This window comes from Vulpes lagopus, chromosome 12 (assembly GCF_018345385.1).
Source record: "Vulpes lagopus strain Blue_001 chromosome 12, ASM1834538v1, whole genome shotgun sequence".
NCBI classification, from domain to species: Eukaryota; Metazoa; Chordata; class Mammalia; order Carnivora; family Canidae; genus Vulpes; species Vulpes lagopus.
This window is the reverse complement of record NC_054835.1, coordinates 17,162,245-17,174,269: the sequence shown is the minus strand read 5'-3', so window position 1 is coordinate 17,174,269 and position 12,025 is coordinate 17,162,245. Positions and strand designations below refer to the sequence as shown.

Genomic DNA, 12,025 nt, shown 5'->3' with positions numbered 1-12,025 from the left:
CATCTCTCTCTTTCTCTGTGTGTCTCTCATGAATAAATAAATAAATAAAACCTTTAAAAAAAAGAGAGAGAGAGAAAGAAGAGTCCCAATTTTATCTCTGACACAGTACAATCCAAATAAGTCAAACCTCTTAATAAGTTTCAGCTTTTCACATAAAACATTGGGTATAATCAACCATGCTCATATCCTGAGTTACTCTACCTCCATGCCATGAGGAAAAATAAATACAAATGCATCAACAAATTTTGAGTTCTTATAAAGATGCTATGAACTATATATACTGAGTACCTCTGAGAAAAATATGGAATATTCCTTAAACTCTTCAGAGTTACATACATATGTATGCAGCATACAGTTTGAAATATGCACTCACATATATTTTCATTTGATGGCTATAAACAAACTGTAGGACGTCATAAAGAAACAGAAATTATCCATGTTACTGACAGAGAAATGTGAAACTACACAAAGTTAAGTTATTGTCCAGGATCTATAATCAAGAAAGTAGTAACTGTCTCTTTTGGTTTCACAATATAACATTAGATGAAGGATATGATTTTTTTGCCTAGCTTTGGACATACTACCTCCAAAATCATATGGTATAGTTTGGCTGGTAGTTTTCAGGAAGCAGCAGAAGTCCAGATATAACCTGAATCAGCCACATAAATTTCTTTCCATATAAATCTCTAATATAATATGGCAACATCTCTTTGATGGAAATCAAGACATTCTCTTTTAGAAAGAAGCCTGGAAATGTCACTAAAATGAAGTCAGGAACAGAGAGGCTATTTGTAAGAAAAGATGAAGAATATGGGTTAAAAACAATTGTAAAGATTTATTTATTTATTTGACACAGAAATAGAGACAGAGAATGCGTGCACACGCATGCACACACACACAAACAGGGGGAGTGGCAGGAAGAGGGAGAGGGAGAAGCAGACTCTCAGCTGAGCAGGGAGCCTGACCCCAGGACCCTGGGATCATGACCTGAGCTGAAGGGAGACACTTAACTAACCCACCCAGACGCCCCTTAAAAAAATGTTAGAGGTTCATCTGAAAGGCACAAAAGCAACTTTTTAAAATTTTTATTTATTTATGATAGTCACACAGAGAGAGAGAGAGAGAGAGAGAGAGAGAGAGAGAGAGAGGCAGGCAGAGACATAGGCAGAGGGAGAAGCAGGCTCCATGCACCGGGAGCCTGACGTGGGATTCGATCCCCGGTCTCCAGGATCGCACCCTGAGCCAAAGGCAGGCGCTAAACCAGTGCACCACCCTGGGATCCCCACAGAAGCAATTTGAAAAATGAAAAACTAATTTTGGTTCAAAATAAAAACTAGGAGAGACAAAATTTTTAAAAGAAATATTTTCAGGATGCCTGAGTGGCTCAGCAGTTGAGCATCTGCCTTCAGCTTGGGGCATGATCTTGGAGTCCTGAGATCGAGTCCCACATCAGGCTCCCTGTGGGGAGCCTGCTTCTCCCTCTGCCTGTGTTTCTGCCTCTCTGTGTTTCTCATGAATAAATAAATAAAATCTTAAAAATAAGTAAGTAAAATATTTTCTGGGGCACCTGGCTGGCTCAGTTGGTACAACATGTGACTCTTGATCTTGGGGTTTTGAGTTCAAACCCCTTGCTGGGTATACAGATTACTTAAAAAAAAAAAAAAAAGAAATATTTTATTTTCTGCATTGACCACTGCAGATTTAAAAAATAATATTCTCCCTATCCTCACTCAATGGTTGTATTATGTAGCATATTAAGAAACCAGACTAAATGAACATTGAGAACTTTGCTATGATAATTCCATGTTCAGAATTCTGCTGTATCAGACTTTTTTTTTTTTAATTTTTTATTTATTTATGATAGTCACAGAGAGAGAGAGAGGCAGAGACACAGGCAGAGGGAGAAGCAGGCTCCATGCACCAGGAGCCCGATGTGGGATTTGATCCCGGGTCTCCAGGATCGCGCCCTGGGCCAAAGGCAGGCGCCAAACCGCTGCGCCACCCAGGGATCCCTGTATCAGACTTTAAAACTAGAATACATCTCATGATTAAGTGAACCAACCATAATGAAGTTCCATAATGACACTGGTTCACTAGGAAGACCATCCAAGAATTCAATTTATTGACTATCAGAAACACTTTATTACACGCATGCCAGAATTTGATAGTTATTGAAGTTGGGTGACAGGCACATGGGAGGTTCCTTAATACTATTCTGTTTATTTTATATGTACTTGAAATTATGCATGATAATAAGTTAAAAAATATAAAGCAGCATGGACACAATAATTCTGGGAAGTTATAGGTGGTTAAAGTTTTTTACTTGCCCAACGCACAATGTGTTATATTTGAACATAAACCTTCACAAGATATCCCATCCCTCCCTACTCATTCAGATCCCTAGCCATAATGGTGCTCCTCGGGCCCCTTCCCCTGGCATGGCACATTTACATGCTGTCTCCAGATCCTTTATACTTTTATATATCCCCCAACCACTAGTTTCTGATCACCAAAGATCATGAACTGATCTGTTGTTTCCATGAGTAGACTACATGCTGTTAGGACAGAGAAACTGAGAGGAAGCAAAGTTTAGTGGTTAAAAAAACAGGCTCTTGGCATCAGACTGTCTGGATTATAATTCTGGCTCCATCACTTATTAGCTAGATGACCTACAGCTTATTTTGGTTTACAGTATACTCTTTTCAAGTGACTTACTGAGAGAAGCACTAAAGGCTATTCTATTTTTAAATTCTTAAATGTTTTACCAAACTATTTTATTCTAACAAATAAGCCTACTGACTTTTCAAAATGAAAGACAATGTAACAAGTCCCAAGGTCTCTTCCCTCATCCAGTTGTGAAATCAATTTTTTTTAAGATTCTAATTTTTAAAGTAATCTTTATATCTAATGTGGGGCTTGAACTCACAACCCAAGATCAAGAGTCAGATGCTTTAATGACTGAGCCCCTCCATTTTGTTGTGATCCATTAATGTACAAAATGCACAGCCAAGTATTTTAAGAAGCAAGTGAAAGAAGAAAGCCATGTTGGTAAAACAACATGTTAGACATGTGGTCCAATTTCAGTTCAGCTAAGAATGCTGGACTTCACCAAAAGGAAGTAACCCAAGGCACCCAGTATGACCAGAATTAATTTCTCCTTTTAATATCTCTTGGGGTCAGAAGGTACTTTTGTCCATTTTGGTAAACAGGTTATTCGATTTACTTCATCATCTCTGGGCAAGAAAGGCCATGAACATGACCAATGGGGAAGACCAAAGCCAGGAGTAGGCAAAGGGCAAGGGCAGCATGCCTAATTATCTCTGCTGTGTTTATATCTACACTGCTTTTTCAGAAACCATCAATCTTAACAGGCAGAAATAGAATAGAAACAAATGGCTAACAATGTTATCTACAGAAACAATCCCAGCAATGCTGCTTAAGATTGTTTTGTCTCCTGAGAGAGCACAGAGGTTCTGCCTCACATATGCTGGTCAATGCCCACCAGGATGACAGACAGGAGGGCCTTGCTGGGATGAATGTGTATCACCAGCATAATAACATACTACACATACTCTCCTAAGGTCAGGCCAAGTGTGCTAATTAATAAATTAGATACTGTTTTCTTTCTTTCCTTACTGTTAAGTAAGAAGTAACATTGCTAAGGGGGGCCTGGGTGGCTCAGTTAAGCCACCGACTCTTAATTGGTTCAAGTCATGATCTCAGGGTTATGAGATCAAACCCCAAGCCCTGAGTTGGGCTCCATGTTAAGCGTGGAACCTGCTTAAGATTTTCTCTCCCTCTCCCTTTGCCTGCCCTCCCCCCGAAAAAAATTACTAAAAAATGCATGAAAATAATTTATTTTGGCTTTGAGAACTACCCCCTACCCCCCAATTAGCTCATATCTTTTTGCTCTACTGAAATGCTTTGCTCAGTTATTCAAGAACAACAAAAAAGTTAGTTTAATCTTCATTAGATAGCTGAAGATTTCACCAAGAAGTATTACAGGCAGATTACAGGGTGAATAAGACCTCAGCTCTCTCAATATAATGGAAATACTAAGTTAGCAAAAATAAAATTTTTATTGAGTAGTAGTAAAGAGGTACAGTTGATTGGGGAAAAAAAATAACAAAGTGGCCCAGAATCTTAAGAGTAGGTATTTAGAGGCACATCTTGGTGGTGCAGGCCATTAAGCATCCAACTCTTGGTTTTGGCAGGGGTTGTGATCTTGGGATTGAGCCCCGAGTTGGCTCTCAAGCCGGCACAGAGTCTGCTTGGGATTCTCTCTCCCTCTGCCCTTTCCCCTTGCTCTCTTGCATGCATAAATAAATAAATAAATAAATAAATAAATAAATAAATGGTATTTAGGTTCAAAGTAATAAACAGTATTTAGGTTCAAAGTAAGTTCAATAACTTACACTGCAAACAGAACATTTGCCTGACTTAACAAGTGTTTATTCTATCTTAAATGGATATAACTGTGTAGTGTAAAACCTGAGAATTGCTTTTCTTTCTTTTTTTGTAATGCAAGGGCCTGACTTAAGCTTTGATTGCTAAGACATCCACTGCAGAGATGGCTATCTCAAATAAACACACTGCCAGCCACATGACTACATAAAGAGCCAGGCCACCTCCTTCCACTGAGGCTCCTTTGTTTTGGAGATCCTAGTTGATTTTGATAACTGACCATTTAGGCCACTTGCTTCTTCTCTTCCCACACTTTAAGTTCCTGCTCTTATGCTTTAAATTCACCAATAAACAGTGAGCCCACGAAAGCCCAGTCTCCCACCCTCAACTCCCATTAAAGCATAACTCCAGGCATGTGCATGCTCTCTGTCTACCTATAACACTGATGTGTTGGCTCCAGGTGAGCTGTGTAATTTCCAGGTTCTGTAAGCAATAAACCTTTATTTTTTCAAAATTTCCTGATGGTTATTGCTGAAGGGCATCTTGCAATCAAATAAAAACCACAAGGACTGATCGAGCCACCACTGGTTATTGGCAGGCTGAGACTAACAAAAAACATACTACTAATCTATAAACCGAGTGACTGTTACAGATGGAAAAAATATCACAGAAGCAAGCCAAAAGATCCAGGCTCATCTAAACCATAACTTTAGTCCATTTCCTAAGCACTAACCTTTATGATAACAAACCCAATTACAAGGACCAAATTAGACCAAAAATGAAACAAAAGCTACAGAAGTGCATATGAAGCAATATCTTATGTTTTAAAATGTTACAAATATTGGGACGCCTGGGTGGCTCAGCGGTTGAGCACCTGCCTTCAGCCCAGGGTGTGATCCTGGGGGTCCCAGGATCGAGTCCCACATCAGGCTCCCTGCATGGAGCCTGCTTCTCTCTCTGCCTGTGTCTCTGCCTCTCTCTGTGTGTCTCTCGTGAATAAATAAATACAAATCTTTAATAAAATAAAATAATAAAATATTACAAATATCAAATCCTTCCAATTCAAGACAAGCTATCCCTTTGCATTCATTTCTTTACTACCAATTTGCAGATGTAACTGTATCATGAGTTATCTTAATCTTTCTGCTAGGTTTGTTAAGCTTTCTACCCTTCTCCACCTGATCCCAATGTGTATTTGTCTTAAAACTCATCATATAAGGAATCGCTAATTTTAAAATATACTGTACTTTAATTCATAATATAACAAGCACCATATAACCATAAAACAGTCGCAGAAATCACAGAAGGGGTACACCCAACTGCTGATGAACAGAAATGCACGAATAGCACTTGTATTTGTTTACACAGAAACACTGAGCTGCTGAGTTTCACAGCAGATCCCAAGGATGGTCAGCCAAAATTCACAAGGATCACATCACGGGGAGATGAAAAGACTGGGAATGACAAATTATATGGCTTTCAGGTTTTGGCCTGTGCTGCTGAATCACAGCATACTCAAGTCAAGATCAAAGCTCAGGTTAATTTCTAAAATAGCAGTTTTCAAATAAAAATGACTGATGTCCCATGTGTTCACCTCCAAACCTCTGCACTCCTCTTCTACCTCTTACCATTGGAAATACTAAAAAACACAACTGGGAAACCACTATCTAAATAGGTAACAGAAAGAGTTGCTGAGATCTCTATTTTCTTTTTCTTTTTTAGTAAGGAAATTTCTGGATGATTCTTGGTTGGTGGGATGTATAATGAAGTTTGATTCCAAACGTTTGGGTATCTCACTCGATTTCCTACCTACTTCTCAGTCTTCTAGCTAGTCTAGTAAGCTGTGGTTATTGCATTTTTCCTAGTCAGAATCCACTGGCTAAATGTTAAGAATATGGACTCTAGGAAAGAGCTGCTACAAAATACCACCAACACAAGTGAATATACACGCTCACTTGCATAATACTCTATGGTGGTTGCCACTTTGGGTTAGAAACCGTAAAACTTAAAGCATAAAAACACCTTGCAGCTCCTAGGTGACTCAGTCAGTCAAACATCTGCCTTCGGTTCAGGTCATGATCCCGGAATCCCAGAATCAAGTCCCACATCAGGCTCCCTGCTTAGCGGGGAGTTTGCCTTTCCTGTTCCTTGGCCCCTCCCTCTGCTCCTTCTCTCTCTCTCTCTTTCTCTCTTGTGCACGCACAAATACATAAAATCTTTTTTAAAAAAACCAACAATACAAAAAAAAAAAATACCTTAAAAGGCTTTTATCTAAACTATGAAAAACTGTCTTGAAAAGTAGGGTCTCAAAAATTTGCAAGAATATACCCTAAGCTGTTAATTGATGGTGATATCTGGGTGATAGGATTACTTTAAATTTTTATTTTCTTCATTTTGCTTATATATGTGTTTTTTTACTTTTCTACGACTCATATATTACAACTGTTAGCTTTTAGCCCAATCACTCTAATCTCCTTAAGACTTCTGCCTGGGTATTGATTTGTCAGAATAGAATAGTTCTAAATGGTAACCAGAGCACTCCTTTGTTCTTTGGACTTCACAACTTCTAAGGAGACTCCAACAAATGCTTAAGGTTTCTTGCCAATCCCATTCTCCCATTCAGAAGGTTCTGACCTTCTAGAGAGTTTGTGCAGTAGATGAAAATACACCAGATGCATTATAGGAAAGCATCCTGGCAAAGGGAATTCAACCTTCTCACTGGTCAAGTGGTTTTGGTACAAAGAGGTTTGGTAGGGTCAGCATGATTTACAATGAGGACCAGCACATACTGGTCTCAGAATCAACTTGGGGGTTCAGGCATACCATGTCGGTCAGAGATCAAGGGAGCAAACGAGATCCTCAGGTTTTCTGTGCAATAGTCTATGCAATGGACTAATTACTAAAAAATGCTCTACACCAGAGCAGCTTTTACCCATATCTCTTAGGAGGCAGAGAGTAGTGAAAACTCCAGTCACCCTGAGTTAGCATTGTTAGACTAAGCTCACCTTTGTGGCCATGATCTTCACCCCATGAATTCTCCACTCTCCATTTCACAAATGCACCATCCTGATCATCCTGCAAAAGAGTGGATAACAGTGTATAGTCTGAAACAGATCCCTCCTGCTAAAGTATCATATAATTTCAGCTCTTCTTCAGCCACTCAGAAGAAATAGCCTTCTCTATACAGCCATGATATACATGATCAGGGCCATATATTCTTTACTATAACTAAGGGGATCTAATAAAAGTGGCGTTTAACTCTCTTGGGAGTAAAAATGCAATAAACCTAACAACAAATACTATTTTCTCCTTTATATTCGATGCTAAAAATAAACATATTAAAGTGCTACTTGGCTGACAATATGAAATATCAAATTACTAAAAGTGGTCAACACCATCTGAAACCAGGGACCCTTGCTTTTAACCAATCAGCAGTCTCTGTAAAGGCTTCCTACTGTATTCATCTTAGAAATGACTCTAAGACCTGGTCAGAGTTTTAAAAGAAAACAAACACATTCTCATCATACTGTCTAATTTTCTACTCAGTGCAACCAAGTAATGATATTCCCCAAATGTGTGCTTTTATTGATTCAGTTACATAAATATGGAATTTAATACAATAGAGATTAAATGGCAAAGCAAAAGTAAAAAGACTATTTTCATAAAACAAAATCCAGACAGTTCTTCTATTGTTCTCCCTCTTCTATCTTCATTAATAAAATAAACTCAATTATAATCTTCTTAAAAGGACAATGATAGTTATCATGATAACCTTCATTTATAACCTTTACTATAGTAACACAGAGAGGGACAAGAGGAAGGCTCCATTTGGGAAAAGACTTTTTTCTTTTATATTTACCCAGGGCATTTGCTGATGTCAAAACAACTCAAATCTTTGAGAAGAGCCCTGGCCCCTAATGATTTCATCTGTCAACTCCCACTTGCATATAACTGCATGAGTCTCATCTACATGGGATCTAACTCTACTCTTTTCTTAGCTCTCAATAATTTTCAGTCTCAGAAATAGCCAACTATCAAACTAACAAGTTTCAAACACCCTTATCTGTCCTACCCCTTAATCTTGGCCCCGGGTACCTTCAAAACCAAATAATTAGGGCAGCCCCGGTGGCACAGCGGTTTAGCGTCGCCTGCAGCCTGGGGTGTGATCCTGGAGACCCAGGATCGAGTCCCACATCAGGCTTCCTGTATGGAGCCTGCTTCTCCTTCTGCCTGTGTCTCTGCCTCTCTCTCTCTCTGTCTCTATGAATAAATAAAATCTTAAACAACAACAACAACAACAACAATTAAACTATACATTTTGGGCTAGCCTACCAGATGTCTGTTTTGGTTTTCTACTTCCCCATTGTAGTACATTTTTACTTTCCTTTTAAATATCGCCGTTAGAATCTATACCACCTAAGGTCATTTACTATGAGTCTGCAATTGATTCCTCTTCTTTCCTTTGCCTGCATGACCTAGATAGAGCTGTTCTCTGTCATCTACAAATATGGTATAATACCTGGACCTCCAACACAGATTCCAAGAAATCAGCAACCAAGAAAAATAACCTAGAATATAGCTACTACCATTTACCTTTGCATAATTATTCAAATGTAGTGCAAACTAGTATTGGTAGCCAAAAACACAAAGTGGCAGGATCAGAGAGATCTCAATATAGAATTCCAGTTATGATAACATAAATTCAGCTTTATACTATTAGCACATAAAGCAGTTCCATTTCCCTGAGGAAAAAAATGGCACGTTAATAAGCCATACCAATCAAAGAATGGAAGTTTCAGAGAAAATGACATGGTGTATATGATTTTTATTTCTGAAAATTAGGAGTATAATAGAGATGGAAAATGATAAAAAGCTGAACCTCTCCTGGAAAATATTGGTTTTTCATTTATTTTTGTTTTTTTTAATAATTCTCTAAATAATTTGAGTATATTATACATACACTGAATTTTACAATATGGTAGGCCTAAATATATAAATATAAACCACTTAAGGGACACCTGGGTAGCTCAGCAATTGGTTGACCATCTGCCTTTGGCTCAGGTTGTGATCCCAGGGTCCTGGATCAAGTCCTGCATCGGGCTCTCTGTGGAGAGCCTGCTTCTCTCTCTGCCTATGTCTCTGCCTCTCTCTCTGTCTCTCTCATGAATAAATGAATAATAATAATAAAAGAAAATCTTAAAAATAAATAAAAGCCACTTAATATTTTATTCTAAGTATTTTAGTATTTTACTTACTTTGGTATTTTGTTCTATTTCTTATAGCATTTTATGAAAAGTTCCTTCTAACACTTTGCTTCTAATATCAAGGTAGTTACTCTTCAACTTTCTTTCCAGTAATTTGTCTGGAAAAAGAACACTTTTGCTTATGGTGGTAAAGAATTAAAGTAGTTTTAAGTCTTTTCTTCCCATGATCCCTGAGCACAGGAGTGAAATATATACTCTACAGCCTAGAAATGGGAAAGCTTATTTATGAAAGATAAAATTTCAGTTGTTTCCAATACATGGTTCCAGAAATAGTGATACTACTATTCAGAGTATTTCATAGGAAATTCTAAATACTTTACGTCCAATTTTCTGAATAGCTCTGTATAAATCCTGTAATGGGCAAGGAGTCCACAAATTACTGTATTGACATTTTATTGCAGAAGAATCTGAATGACAAATGAAAAGAAGGTAAGTCTGAAAACAAAAGTCATCAAGATATGAACACTTTCAGGGTACATTTTAATTCCTTATAAATAGAAGTTATCTTTTCCCTCAGGTTTTCTCTTCAAATCAAGAACTTCCAAAGTCACAGAAAAGCTGTTACTTCCTTACTCCCGTTTGACCCAAATTTTACTCCTCATGGAAAGTTCCTATTTTTATTACCTCTGAGCATGCAGCCAAACCCCAAGTGACGCATGTACAATGTCTTGCCTGGAAGCTAACTTTTAACAGAAATCACATGAATGAAGATCTGTTGGATAACAGTCTACAGGAGAACGTAAGTCCATCTGGGCAAACACTGCAATAAGCATGCTGAGGGTCATACCTTCTCTGAGACAGCGGTGAAGGTCATGGCGTGGGTCATAAGTGACTCACCAAAAGTCAGCCTCTCAGCTTTATTCATGTTCTTCAAGGAGACACCAAACACTAACTCATGATCATAGCTGTAAAAAAGCATGGTAGTACAAAATAAGGACAGTATAATCATGGGAAAAACTGACTTCTGGTTGCAAAAGGAACATAAAAGAAACTGAAGGAGTTCTACAGTCCAAATATGGGCTGTGGCTCTTCAGAGAATATGGTACACATGCAGAATTTGGTCTTTTTTTTTTTTTAAGATTTTATTTATTTATTCATGAGAGACACAGAGAGAGTGAAAGAGAGAGAGAGAGCGTGAGCAGAGACACAGGCAGAGGGAGAAGCAGGCTCCATGCAGGGAGCCTGACATGGGACTCGATCTGGGGACCCCAGATCACGCCCTGGTCCGAAGGCAGGGGCTAAACCGCTGAGCCACCCAGGGATCCCAGAATTTGGTCTTTCAATGGGATTCCATTCTCTATGTGTGGCAAGAGTACTGAGGAAAATATGAAGTCAACAAATTTCCCATCTCAAAGGCTGACAAGTTTGTGATCATTAGGCAAGAAAACCTCAAAAAAAAATTTTTTTTTTGAAGTAACCTCTTTTAAAAATGGTCTCTTCTGGGGTGCCTGGGTGGTTCAGCTCAGGTCATGATCTCAGGGTCATGAGATTGAGCCCCTCATTGGTCTCATGCTGGGTGTGGAGCCTACATAAGATTCTCTTCTCTCTTCTCTTCTCTCTCCCTTTGCCCCTCCCAGCCCCTCCCACTCTAAAAAAAAAATCTCTTCTGAGCTGAACCACCCAGTTTCTGAACTCCTTTAGACCACTGCTGACAGTAAAATTTAAATGTCAAAAAGATTAGAGAATATCTGTCAAAGTTTAAAAAATCATGAGTTCTCTCTTCTGGCAGATTTCTCTTCTCTGTTGTTAAATGTCAAATTATTTACTCAACTTCTTAAAAGTAACAATAAGAAACCATAAAGGGGCATAATAGGGAATTCTGTATGATTCAGTTAGCAAATGAACCTTCACTGCCATAAGCAAACAGGAGGCATGCTTTAAAGTATGCACGTAAATTAGTTCTAGTTGCCATAAAGACAAAATATATAAGCCATCAAAGTAGGAGAAGTAGTTAAGAAGGAAGAAATAGCAAACAAGAAGTGTAGAAAACCTTTCGTCGCACCTCAAATGTACTGAGCAGATTTACACAGTAATCAATTCTTTTTTAAAAGTGCTTTTCTCAGCGGCCCTGTGGCTCAGTGGTTTAGCGCCACCTTTGGCCCAAGGCATGATCCTGGGGGCCCGGGATTGAGTCTCACATTGGGCTCCCTGCATGGAGCCTGCTTCTCTCTCTGCCTGTGTCTCTGCACCTCTCTCTCTCTGTGTCTCTCATGAATAGATAAATGAAATCTTTAAAAAATAATAATAATAATGAAAGTGCTTTTCTCATATAGGATAGTTTTTTAGGAACATGCAATAATTTCAACTCAGATATGAAGTATGATATTTACTTCCCAGGTTAGAGCATATATATATGT

At 38.5% G+C, this 12,025-nt stretch overlaps 1 protein-coding gene across 1 annotated transcript in view; it reads right to left on the bottom strand.

Moving 5' to 3' along the window:
* BLMH (bleomycin hydrolase) overlaps window positions 1-12,025 on the bottom strand; it is a 49,806-nt gene that overhangs the window by 10,252 nt on the left and 27,529 nt on the right. Inside the window, exons 10-11 of the mRNA XM_041726489.1 lie at window positions 10,456-10,573; window positions 7,410-7,479 (exon numbers count right to left, since the gene is read on the bottom strand). Of these exons, the coding sequence (XP_041582423.1) occupies window positions 7,410-7,479; window positions 10,456-10,573 (188 nt within the window). The remainder of the gene's footprint in view (window positions 1-7,409; window positions 7,480-10,455; window positions 10,574-12,025) is intronic.